The sequence below is a fragment of the Salmo salar genome, chromosome ssa17, assembly GCF_905237065.1.
Source record: "Salmo salar chromosome ssa17, Ssal_v3.1, whole genome shotgun sequence".
Lineage (NCBI taxonomy): Eukaryota > Metazoa > Chordata > Actinopteri > Salmoniformes > Salmonidae > Salmo > Salmo salar.
In genome coordinates, this window is record NC_059458.1 from 42353059 (window position 1) to 42367183 (window position 14125).

The following is a 14125-nucleotide window of genomic DNA, read 5'->3' on the forward strand; positions in this document are numbered from 1 at the left end:
AACTACTGAAGGACTGGGTCAAGTCAGGGTGACAGTCTCCTCTATAACTACTGTAGGACTGGGTCAAGTCAGGCTGACAGTCTCCTCTATAACTACAGTAGGACTGGGTCAAGTCAGGGAGACAGTCTCCTCTACTACAACTACTGTAGGACTGGGTCAAGTCAGGGTGTCAGTCTCCTCTATAACTACTATAGGACTGGGTCAAGTCAGGGTGACAGTCTCCTCTATAACTACTGTAGGACTGGGTCAAGTCAGGGTGACAGTTTCCTCTACTATAACTACTGTAGGACTGGGTCAAGTCAGGGAGACAGTCTCCTCTATAACTACTGTAGGACTGGGTCAAGTCAGGCTGACAGTCTCCTCTATAACTACAGTAGGACTGGGTCAAGTCAGGGAGACAGTATCCTCTACTACAACTACTGTAGGACTGGGTCAAGTCAGGGTGACAGTCTCCTCTATAACTACTGTAGGACTGGGTCAAGTCAGGCTGACAGTCTCCTCTACTATAACTACTGTAGGACTGGGTCAAGTCAGGGTGACAGTCTCCTCTATAACTACTGTAGGACTGGGTCAAGTCAGGGTGACAGTCTCCTCTATAACTACTGTAGGACTGGGTCAAGTCAGGGTGACAGTCTCCTCTACTATAACTACTGTAGGACTGGGTCAAGTCAGGGAGACAGTCTCCTCTATAACTACTGTAGGACTGGGTCAAGTCAGGCTGACAGTCTCCTCTATAACTACTGTAGGACTGGGTCAAGTCAGGGTGACAGTCTCCTCTATAACTACTGTAGGACTGGGTCAAGTCAGGGTGACAGTCTCCTCTACTATAACTACTGTAGGACTGGGTCAAGTCAGGGTGACAGTCTCCTCTAACTATAACTACTGCAGGACTGGGTCAAGTCAGGGTGACAGTCTCCTCTACTATAACTACTGTAGGACTGGGTCAAGTCAGGGAGACAGTCTCCTCTATAACTACTGTAGGACTGGGTCAAGTCAGGGTGACAGTCTCCTCTATAACTACTGTAGGACTGGGTCAAGTCAGGGTGACAGTCTCCTCTACTATAACTACTGTAGGACTGGGTCAAGTCAGGGAGACAGTCTCTTCTATAACTACTGAAGGACTGGGTCAAGTCATTGTGACAGTCTCCTCTATAACTACTATAGGACTGGGTCAAGTCAGGGTGACAGTCTCCTCTATAACTACTGTAGGACTGGGTCAAGTCAGGGTGACAGTCCCCTCTATAACTACTGAAGGACTGGGTCAAGTCAGGTTGACAGTCTCCTCTATAACTACTGTAGGACTGGGTCAAGTCAGGCTGACAGTCTACTCTATAACTACAGTAGGACTGGGTCAAGTCAGGGAGACAGTCTCCTCTACTACAACTACTGTAGGACTGGGTCAAGTCAGGGTGACAGTCTCCTCTATAACTACTATAGGACTGGGTCAAGTCAGGGTGACAGTCTCCTCTATAACTACTGTAGGACTGGGTCAAGTCAGGGTGACAGTTTCCTCTACTATAACTACTGTAGGACTGGGTCAAGTCAGGGAGACAGTCTCCTCTATAACTACTGTAGGACTGGGTCAAGTCAGGCTGACAGTCTCCTCTATAACTACAGTAGGACTGGGTCAAGTCAGGGAGACAGTCTCCTCTACTACAACTACTGTAGGACTGGGTCAAGTCAGGGTGACAGTCTCCTCTATAACTACTGTAGGACTGGGTCAAGTCAGGGTGACAGTCTCCTCTACTATAACTACTGTAGGACTGGGTCAAGTCAGGGTGACAGTCTCCTCTATAACTACTGTAGGACTGGGTCAAGTCAGGGTGACAGTCTCCTCTATAACTACTGTAGGACTGGGTCAAGTCAGGGTGACAGTCTCCTCTACTATAACTACTGTAGGACTGGGTCAAGTCAGGGAGACAGTCTCCTCTATAACTACTGTAGGACTGGGTCAAGTCAGGCTGACAGTCTCCTCTATAACTACTGTAGGACTGGGTCAAGTCAGGGTGACAGTCTCCTCTATAACTACTGTAGGACTGGGTCAAGTCAGGGTGACAGTCTCCTCTACTATAACTACTGTAGGACTGGGTCAAGTCAGGGTTAGTCAGAATATACAAAGTGATACTGCAGACAGCCTGAGGGCCCCTATCAGAGGTCCTGTATATAGTCTCTCTCTCTCTCTCTCTCTCTCTCTCTCTCTCTCTCTCTCTCTCTCTCTCTCTCTCTCTCTCTCTCTCTCATCCTACTCTGCAGACAGCCTGAGGGCCCCTATCAGAGATCCTGTATGTGGTCACCCTCCTCTCTCTCTCTCTAGCCTACACTGCAGAAAGCCTGAGGGCCCATATCTTAGATAGAAACTCTCTCTCTTTGGTCTACAACTCTATTTTATGCGTCGTGACATTTGGCGCAAGGCTGGTCGCGGCCAATCACTCTGGTGTACGAGAGGGAGAGGAGTGCTTTCCGTTTGGACAGCCTGGGTCCTCTCCACACTTCCATCATCCTGCTGGATCTGGAGGGCAGTGACACGGAAAATAATGCAGCTAGAGTGTCAGCAGGCAGGCAGCGGCCTCCGGCTTCTTCACCGTCCCGGAGTGGCCAGGAAATGAGGCCTGAGGGACGAGGGATGGGTGAGTAGGTGGTCGGGAGGGAAACAGACATCGATACAGTGGATATGACAATAGTCTTAAGGACTGCGAAGCAGAGGGAGGGTAAGGGGTGAGGGAGGGTTGAGGATGAAGATAGGGAGGGCGATCGAGAGGGCATCTGAGGAAGGAGGGGTGAGGGCCGGGGATAGTGACAGGGATACAGCAGACATGACACATGACTAGAGTCTTAAGGCACAGCCCACTGGACAGGGAGGGAGGGATAGCTAGGGGCCACTAAGACTACCACTCTACTCAAAGTGACGTACAGCGGCAAGAAAAAGGAATGTGAACCCTTTGGAAATACATGGATTTCTGCATAAATTGATGGTAAAATTCATTTATTTAGGTCACAACAATAGACAAACACAAAGTCTGCTTAAACTAAAAGCTAATAACACACAAATAATAAGTTATCGTATGTTTATTGAACAGTGGAAACATACACAGTGCAGGGTGGGAAAAGTATGTGAATGTTTGGATTCAATAAGTGGTTGACCCTCCTTTGGCAGCAATAACCTCAACCAAACGTTTTCTGTAGTTGCTGATCAGACCTGTACAACGGTCAGGAGGAAATTTTGGACCATTCCTCTTTACAAAACTGTTTCAGTTCAGCAATATTCTTGGGATGTCTGGTGTGATCTTTCTCTTGAGGTCATGCCACAGTATCTCAATCGGGTTGAGGTCAGGACTCTGACTGGGCCACTCCAGAAGGTGTAGTTTCTTCTGTTGAAGCCATTCTGTTGTTGATTTACTTATGTGTTTTGGGTCGTTGCATCACCCAACTTCTGCTGAGCTTCAATTGGCGGACAGATATCAAGACATTTTGCAGGAGAATGTTAGGCTAAACTTCATTTTTCCCGTCGATTCATTTTCCCGTCGATGATAGCAAGCTGTTCAGGCCCTGAGGCAGCAAAGCAGCCCCAAACCATGATGCTTCCTCCACCATACTTTACAGTTGGGATGAGGTTTTGATGTTGGTGGGTGTGCCGTGCCTTTTTTTCTCCACATACAGTGTTGTGTGTTCCTTCCTTCCAAACAACACAACTGTAGTTTCATCTGTTCACAGAATATTTTGCCAATAGCGCTGTGGAACATCCAGGTGCACTTTTGCAAACTTCAGACTTGCAGCAATGTTTTTTTTGGACAGCAGTGGCTTCGTTCTGTGGTGTCCTCCCATGAACACCATTCTTGTTTAGTGTTTTACGTATCGTAGACTCGTCAACAGAGATGTTAGTGTTTTCCATAGATTTCTGTAAGTCTTTAGCTGACACTCTAGGATTCTTCTTAACTGTCACGACGTCTACTGAGGCTGGCTCCTCTCCCTGTTCGAGCGGCTCTCGGCGGTCATTGTTGCCGGCCTACTAGCTGCCACCAATCCCTTTTTCCTTTTCGTTTGGTTTTGTCTGTCTTGTGTTACACCTGTTTTGAGTTGAGTTCGTTAGTGGGGTATTTCGTCTTGCTTTCTAGGGTGAGGTTTTGTGCGGGATTGTTTGTTGTTTCCTGTCGTGGGGTTTTGGGGTAGTTTTGTTTTTCTTGTGTATTTTCTGGAAAGATGTTTTTTCTGGACTGTGTCCGACCCTGTTGAGGTGGACTTTTTGGTCTGTTTGTTTTCCTTGACCCATGCCTGGGTATGGTATTTTTGGACTCAGGAAATAAAACATTCTACTACGCATATTTGGTCTCCCGTGCTTGACTTCACCCTATCACTACTAGTGAGTTCTGACATTAACCTCATTGAGCATTCTACGCTGCGCTCTTGCAGTCATCTTTCCTAGGGAGAGAAGCAACAGTGCTGAACTTTCACAATTTATAGACAATTTGTCTTACCGTGGACTGATGAATGTCAAGGCTTTTAGAGATACTTTTGTAACACTTTCCAGCTTTATGCAAGTCAACAATTCTTATTCTTAGGTCTTCTGAGATCTCTTTTTGTTCGAGGCATGTTTCACATCAGGCAACGCTTCTTGTGAATAGCAAACTAAAATTTTGTGAGTTTTTATTTTTTATAGGGTAAGGATGCTCTAACCAACATCTCCAATCTCGTCTTGTTGATTGGACTCCAGGTTAGCTGACTCCTGACTAGTCATTAGCTTAGGGGGTTCACATACTTTTTCCAACCTACACTGTAAATGTTTAAATTATGTATTCAATATAGACAAGAAAATTACATTAATTTCTGTGTTATTAGTTTAAGCACACTATGTTTGTCTATTGTTGTGACTTACAGTAGATGAAGATCAGATCAAATTTGATGACCAATTTATGCAGAAATCCAGGTAATTCCAAAAGGTTCACATACCTTTTCCTTACCACTGTTGCAGTATAGCAGGCAGCATCACGCTGCCAACCAATCAGAGAGCAGGATGTTTCCCGCCACCCACGCAAGCCCTGAGGAGGCCGACAGGCGCAGACGAGCTTGTTAGAGTGTGTGTGTAGGTGTTTTGTGCTTGTTGTTAGTGTGGTGTGTACTCTAAGGGAACATAGTAGTGTGTGTTTAGGTGTTTTGTGCTTGTTGTTAGTGTGGTGTGTACTCTAAGGGAACATAGTAGTGTGTGTTTAGGTGTTTTGTGCTTGTTGTTAGTGTGTTGTGTAGTCTAAGGGAACATAGTAGTGTGTAGTTAGGTGTTTTGTGCTTGTTGTTAGTGTGGTGTGTACTCTAAGGGAACAAAGCAGGTGGTCATTGACTTTCTGAACATTTTCTCTACATATTGATCTGACAACGGGTTTGGAAAACAAAAGGAGACATATTAAACTGTTTCATTCACCGTTCAGTCACACCGTAGTGACATTTACTCCAATGAACATAAGCAATACTCGACTCTGTGCGTCACAGATTCTCATTATTCCACTATAAGAGTAAATAACACTAAGTACTTTGATCAATCAGGCTGAGCAGTAAGATGTTCTCCAACACCAATCAATCAATCAATCAATCAATCAATCAATCAATCAATCTGAGCAGTAAGATATTCTCCAACACCAATCAATCAATCTGAGCAGTAAGCCTTGCTCCAACACCAATCAATCAATCTGAGCAGTAAGCCTTGCTCCAACACCAATCAGATAAGCAGTAAATGAACATAGTGTTCCACTTCCAGTTTAGAAGAAACACTGAACAGGAACTTCAGAACGAACGGTGAGTGTAAAACAGGTTTAGAAGGCTGGCAGCACAATTCTGATACGGTTTTCCAATAATTGGTGTTTTGACCAATCACATCCGATCGTTTCACATCAGATCTTTTTCAGAACTGATCTGATTGGTCAAAAGACCAATTAGTGAAGGAAACGCTCACAAGGCCTGCCTGTGTAATCCGCAGCCTAACCAGAATAAATATACGTGTTTAATATACGTGTTTTCTCCGTATAAACACTGAAGAGAGAACTTTTGGTTTAAGACGTGTTCTAGATATTAAGACGTGTTTCCATTTACACCCTCCTTCTCCTTCATAGTAATACTATCTAGAGTATACAACACCCTCCTTCTCCTTCATAGTAATACTATCTAGAGTATACAACACACTCCTTCTCCATCATAGTAATACTATCTACAGTATACAACACCCTCCTTCATAGTAATACTATATGCAGTATACAACACCCTCCTTCATAGTAATACTATCTACAGTACACAACACCCTCCTTCATAGTAATACTATCTACAGTATACAACACCCTCCTTCTCCCTCATAGTAATACTATATACAGTATACAACACCCTCCTTCATAGTAATACTATATACAGTATACAACACCCTCCTTCTCCCTCATAGTAATACTATATACAGTATACAACACCCTCCTTCTCCTTCATAGTAATACTATCTACAGTATACAACACCCTCCTCCATAGTAATACGATCTACAGTATACAACACCCTCCTTCATAGTAATACTATCTACAGTGTACACCACCCTCCTTCATAGTAATACTATCTACAGTACACAACACCCTCCTCCATAGTAATACTATCTACAGTATACAACACCCTCCTTCATAGTAATACTATCTACAGTGTACACCACCCTCCTTCATAGTAATACTATCTACAGTATACAACACCCTCCTTCATAGTAATACTATATACAGTATACAACTCCCTCCTTCTCCTTCATAGTAATACTATCTACAGTATACAACACCATCCTCCATAGTAATACTATCTACAGTATACAACACCCTCCTTCATAGTAATACTATCTACAGTATACAACACCCTCCTCCATAGTAATACTATCTACAGTATACAACACCCTCCTTCATAGTAATACTATCTACAGTATACAACACCCTCCTTCATAGTAATACTATCTACAGTACACACCAACCTCCTTCATAGTAATACTATCTACAGTACACAACACCCTCCTTCATAGTAATACTATATACAGTACACACCACCCTCCTTCATAGTAATACTAAATACAGTATACAACACCCTCCTTCATAGTAATGCTATCTACAGTATACAACACCCTCCTTCTCCCTCATAGTAATACTATCTACAGTATACACCACCCTCCCTCATAGTAATACTATCTACAGTATACAACACCCTCCTTCATAGTAATACTATCTACAGTATACAACACCCTCCTTCTCCCTCATAGTAATACTATATACAGTATACAACACCCTCCTTCATAGTAATACTATATACAGCATACAACACCCTCCTTCTCCCTCATAGTAATACTATCTACAGTATACAACACCCTCCTTCATAGTAATACTATCTGCAGTATACAACACCCTCCTTCATAGTAATACTATCTACAGTACACAACACCCTCCTTCATAGTAATACTATCTACAGTATACAACACCCTCCTTCATAGTAATACTATCTACAGTATACAACACCCTCCTTCATAGTAATACTATCTAGAGTATACAACTCCCTCCTTCGCCATCATAGTAATACTATATACAGTATACAACACCCTCCTTCTCCTTCATAGTAATACTATATACAGTATACAACACCCTCCTTCATAGTAATACTATCTACAGTATACAACACCCTCCTCCATAGTAATACTATCTACAGTATACAACACCCTCCTTCATTGTAATACTATCTACAGTGTACACCACCCTCCTTCATAGTAATACTATCTACAGTATACAACACCCTCCTCCATAGTAATACTATATACAGTATACAACACCCTACTTCATAGTAATACTATCTACAGTGTACACAACCCTCCTTCATAGTAATACTATCTACAGTATACACCACCCTCCTTCATAGTAATACTATATACAGTATACAACACCCTCCTTCTCCTTCATAGTAATATTATCTACAGTATACAACACCCTCCTCCATAGTAATACTATCTACAGTATACAACACCCTCCTCCATAGTAATACTATCTACAGTATACAACACCCTCCTTCATAGTAATACTATCTACAGTATACAACACCCTCCTTCATAGTAATACTATCTACAGTACACACAACCCTCCTTCATAGTAATACTATCTACAGTACACAACACCCTCCTTCATAGTAATACTATCTACAGTATACACCACCCTCCTTCATAGTAATACTAAATACAGTATACAACACCCTCCTTCATAGTAATGCTATCTACAGTATACAACACCCTCCTTCTCCCTCATAGTAATACTATCTACAGTATACACCACCCTCCTTCATAGTAATACTATCTACAGTATACAACACCCTCCTTCATAGTAATACTATCTACAGTATACAACACCCTCCTTCATAGTAATGCTATCTACAGTATACAACACCCTCCTTCTCCCTCATAGTAATACTATTGACAGTATACACCACCCTCCTTCATAGTAATACTATCTACAGTATACAACACCCTCCTTCATAGTAATACTATCTACAGTATACAACACCCTCCTTCTCCCTCATAGTAATACTATATACAGTATACAACACCCTCCTTCATAGTAATACTATATACAGTATACAACATCCTCCTTCTCCCTCATAGTAATACTATATACTGTATACAACACCCTCCTTCATAGTAATATTTATACAGTATACAACACCCTCCTCCATAGTAATACTATATACAGTATACAACACCATCCTCCATAGTAATACTATCTGCAGTATACAACACCCTCCTTCATAGTAATACTATCTACAGTATACACCACCCTCCTTCCCCCTCATAGTAATACTATATACAGTATACAACACCCTCCTTCATAGTAATACTATATACAGTATACACCACCCTCCTTCATAGTAATACTATCTACAGTATACAGCACCCTCCTCCATAGTAATACTATATACAGTATACAACACCCTCCTCCATAGTAATACTATCTTCAATATACAACAGCCTCCTTCATAGTAATACTATCTACAGTACACAACACCCTCCTTCATAGTAATACTATATACAGTATACAACACCCTCCTTCATAGTAATACTATCTACAGTACACACCACCCTCCTTCATAGTAATACTAAATACAGTATACAACACCCTCCTTCATAGTAATGCTATCTACAGTATACAACACCCTCCTTCTCCCTCATAGTAATACTATCTACAGTATACACCACCCTCCTTCATAGTAATACTATCTACAGTATACAACACCCTCCTTCATAGTAATACTATCTACAGTATACAACACCCTCCTTCATAGTAATGCTATCTACAGTATACAACACCCTCCTTCTCCCTCATAGTAATACTATCGACAGTATACACCACCCTCCTTCATAGTAATACTATCTACAGTATACAACACCCTCCTTCATAGTAATACTATCTACAGTATACAACACCCTCCTTCTCCCTCATAGTAATACTATATACAGTATACAACACCCTCCTTCATAGTAATACTATATACAGTATACAACATCCTCCTTCTCCCTCATAGTAATACTATATACAGTATACAACACCCTCCTTCATAGTAATATTTATACAGTATACAACACCCTCCTCCATAGTAATACTATATACAGTATACAACACCATCCTCCATAGTAATACTATCTGCAGTATACAACACCCTCCTTCATAGTAATACTATCTACAGTATACACCACCCTCCTTCCCCCTCATAGTAATACTATATACAGTATACAACACCCTCCTCCATAGTAATACTATCTTCAATATACAACACCCTCCTTCATAGTAATACTATCTACAGTACACAACACCCTCCTTCATAGTAATACTATATACAGTATACAACACCCTCCTCCATAGTAATACTATCTGCAGTATACAACACCCTCCTTCATAGTAATACTATCTACAGTATACACCACCCTCCTTCCCCCTCATAGTAATACTATATACAGTATACAACACCCTCCTTCATAGTAATACTATATACAGTATACACCACCCTCCTTCATAGTAATACTATCTACAGTATACAGCACCCTCCTCCATAGTAATACTATATACAGTATACAACACCCTCCTCCATAGTAATACTATCTTCAATATACAACACCCTCCTTCATAGTAATACTATCTACAGTACACAACACCCTCCTTCATAGTAATACTATATACAGTATACAACACCCTCCTCCATAGTAATACTATCTACAGTACACAACACCCTCCTTCATAGTAATACTATCTACAGTATACAACACCCTCCTTCATAGTAATACTATCTACAGTACACAACACCCTCCTTCATAGTAATACTATCTACAGTATACAATACATCAGCAATAGCATCATCATTAGGAATCACCACAGTGCAAACACAGCAATATAGGCTTAAAAATAGCACCACACACACAATCCCCAGATGGCCGTTGACCCAGTGTCTTCAGAGCAGTGAAGGCAATGAGATGAATTATCCCAGTGATTGTAACGATGCTGGACAAGAGGAGCGGAAACAGCAGAACATCAAGGTGTCTGTCAGTGGTGGTTTACAGCAGACGAAGAGTTGGTATATTGTCTCCCTCCCAAATAGACCCTTAGTCTTTATTTAGTGCACTACTTTTTTTGACCAGGGCCCATAAGGGTAGTGCACTAAATCAGGACTAGGGATCCATTTTGGGACACATCCCAAGAGTGGAGTGCAGTGGTTGGGTTTGGTGATACTGTGAAGATCCTATGACTGAGATCAGCGATGAGAGATTGAGGAGACAGCGGTACTCACTAGAGGTGTGCACGGGGTCCAGTATTCTGGGTTGAGCTCGGCCCTGGAGCGGAGGTCCAGGTATTCAGGGTTCAGTTCGGTTCGGGCGCGGGTCAACGTCCCTGTTAGCGTTCCCTATAATAGGAAGGATTGAAAAAAAACGGGGTTTAGTGACATCATTCATCTGGTAGGTACTTGGTTATGATCTGCGACCCAAATGGAACCCTATTCCTTTAATAGTGGGCTACGTTCTACCAGGGTCTATGGGGCTCCTGTCAAAACCAGTGCACTGCAAAGGGATAGAGCGCCATTTGGGACACAGAGCCGTTAAGGGTGGCGATAGTGATGATGATGGTGGTGGTGGTGGTGGTGGTGGTGGTAGTGGTGATGGTGGTGGTGGTGGTGGTAGTGGTGATGGTGGTGGTGGTGGTGGTGGTTATGGTGGTGGTGGTCATGGTGGTGATGGTGGTGGTTGGTGCTGGTGGTGATGGTGGTGGTGGTGGTGGTAGTGGTGATGGTGGTGGTGGTGGTGGTAGTGGTGATGGTGGTTGTGGTGGTGGTGGTGGTGGTGGTGGTCATGGTGGTGGTGGTCATGGTGGTGGTAGTGGTGGTTGTGGTGATGATGGTGGTGGTGGTCATGGTGGTGGTGGTCATGGTGGTGATGGTGGTGGTTGGTGCTGGTGGTGATGGTGGTGGTGATGGTGGTGGTGGTGGTGATGGTGGTGGTGGTGGTCATGGTGGTTGTGATGGTGGTTGGTGGTGGTGGTGGTTATAATGGTGGTGGTGGTGGTGGTGGTGTTGATGGTGGTAGTGGTGGTGGTGGTGTTGGTGGTGGTGATGGTGGTGGGTGGTGGTGGTGGTGGTTGGTGGTGGTGGTTATAATGGTGGTGGTGGTGGTTATAATGGTGGTGGTGGTGGTGGTGGTGGTCATAATGGTGGTGGTTATAATGGTGGTGGTGATGGTGGTGGTTATAATGGTGGTGGTGGTGGTGGTTATAATGGTGGTGGTGATGGTGGTGGTGGTGTTGGTGGTGGTGGTGGTGGTGATGGTGATGATGGTGGTGATGGTGGTGGTGGTGGTGATGATGGTGGTGGTGGAGGTGGTGGTGGTGGTGGTGATGGTGATGATGGTGGTGGTGGAGGTGATGGTGGTGGTGGTGGTGGAAAATAGAAAAGAGAGAGAACTGCCTGGTCCTATTTTCATTCATAAATGATGCAGATGGCATAAAAAAAAAGCCTGAGGGGAAAAGAGAGAAACGTTGCATGTCTTTTCCAAGTATTTTCTCTTGAAGCCAGCGACTTATTGCTGCTCTCAATTATTCCTCAGTCTTCAAATCCACTGTTAGTTCAAGAGCGTACAAACAAGTTACAAATGTTCTTACCAGCCCAACTGTGCACTCAAGATGTTTCTTGTTGTGTTCGTTTTAGGGGACAGATGAGTGTGGGTTTTGTAAAAAAAAAAAAAACAACAAAAAAACATTACGGAAAATGTTTTTCTACGCTGAAAGGCTTCGCGTGACAGGCAAATCATATTTCTGTCCCATATTTCTGTCCCCATATTTCTGTCCCAAACGTTCAGAAAAAGCATAACAATAATTTTAAGAATTATAGATACAGAACTCCTCTATACACTCTATATGTCCGATTTTAAAATAGCTTTTTGGTGAAAGCACATTTTGCAATATTCTAAGTACATAGCCCAGCCATCACGGGCTAGCTATTTAGACACCCGGCAAGTTTAGCCTTCACCAAAATCAGATTTACTATTATAAAAGTTTGATTACCTTTTGTTGTCTTCGTCAGAATGCACTCCCAGGATTGCTACTTCAATAACAAATGTTGGTTTGGTCCAAAATAATCCATCGTTATATCCGAATAGCGGCGTTTTGTTCGTGCGTCCCAGACACTATCCGAAATGGTAAATCAGGGTCGTGCGCATGGCGCAATTCGTGACAAAAAAAATCTAAATATTCCATTACCGTACTTCGAAGCATGTCAACCGCTGTTTAAAATCCATTTTTATGCCATTTTTCTCGTAAAAAAGCGATAATATTCCGACTGGGAATGTCCATTTAGCTAAACAGAGAAAAGTAAACAAAGCTTTCGGTCGACGCGGGCACGCACCTGAGTCTCACAGTACTGTAACCAGCCACTACCCAAACGCGCTACTTTTTTTCAGCCAGAGCCTGCAAAGCCACGATTCTGCATTTTGCCGCCTTCTGAGAGCCTATGGCAGCCGTAGGAAGTGTCACGGGACAGCTAAGATCCTCACTCTTCAATAAACAGAGACAAGAAGAACGACACCTTGTCAGACAGGCCACTTCCTGCATGAAATCATCTCAGGTTTTTGCCTGCCATATGAGTTCTGTTATACTCACAGACACCATTCAAACAGTTTTAGAAACTTTGGAGTGTTTTCTTTCCAAAGCCAATAATTATATGCATATTCTAGTTACTGGGCAGGAGTAGTAACCAGATTAAATCGGGTACATTTTTTATCCAGCCGTGAAAATACTGCCCCCTAGCCATAACAGGTTAAAGGAAGTGGATCTTCCATATGTGTAAAGTTAAAAAGGAAAGGCCGACACTGTGAGGGAGATTCGTCTGTAAACTGAGGGGCTTCATAACGTGGATACCATAACTGGCTAATATACATTTAGTCTGCATACCAAATGACACCCTATTCCCGATACCAGCCAGGCTCAGCCAGGCGGACCGAGGCCCGGATCCAGACCTACAACAGGGTCAAAAAGGGACTGCAGATCACAACGTTTTAGGGGGGGGGGGGGGGGGAATTGAGTCGGGCCTCAACCCCTGGTATCATATTAATACAGATAAGACATGACAAAATGTGTAGAATTAAAACTGCAACATTTTCTCTCTGCCCATGGTATAATGTGTAGAATTAAAACTGCAACATTTTCTCTCTGCCCCATGGTATAATGTGTAGAATTAAAACTGCAACATTTTCTCTCTGCCCCATGGTATAATGTGTAGAATTAAAACTGCAACATTTTCTCTCTGCACCATGGTATAATGTGTAGAATTAAAACTGCAACATTTTCTCTCTGCCCCATGGTATAATGTGTAGAATTAAAACTGCAACATTTTCTCTCTGCCCCATGGTATAATGTGTAGAATTAAAACTGCAACATTTTCTCTTTGCCCCATGGTATAATGTGTAGAATTAAAACGGCAACATTTTCTCTCTGCCCCATGGTAAAATGTGTAGAAGCTTTAAAACCACAAAATGTCCTCTCCACCAACTAGAGGGGTGGGAACAGTTTTTGAGGTGGTTATGAGCTGGGTGTTACTACGGCAATAAATGACAATATTCAT

The 14125-nt window shown here is 42.7% G+C and overlaps 1 protein-coding gene across 1 annotated transcript in view; it reads right to left on the minus strand.

Annotated features, from left to right (window-relative positions):
* LOC106575880 (protocadherin-9) overlaps positions 1-11097 on the minus strand; it is a 465129-nt gene extending 454032 nt beyond the window's left edge. The window contains exons 1-2 of the mRNA XM_045698624.1: positions 11077-11097; positions 10808-10921 (exon numbers count right to left, since the gene is read on the minus strand). Coding sequence (XP_045554580.1) covers positions 10808-10921; positions 11077-11097 — 135 coding nt within the window. The remainder of the gene's footprint in view (positions 1-10807; positions 10922-11076) is intronic.
* Between the last annotated feature and the right edge of the window lie 3028 nt (positions 11098-14125).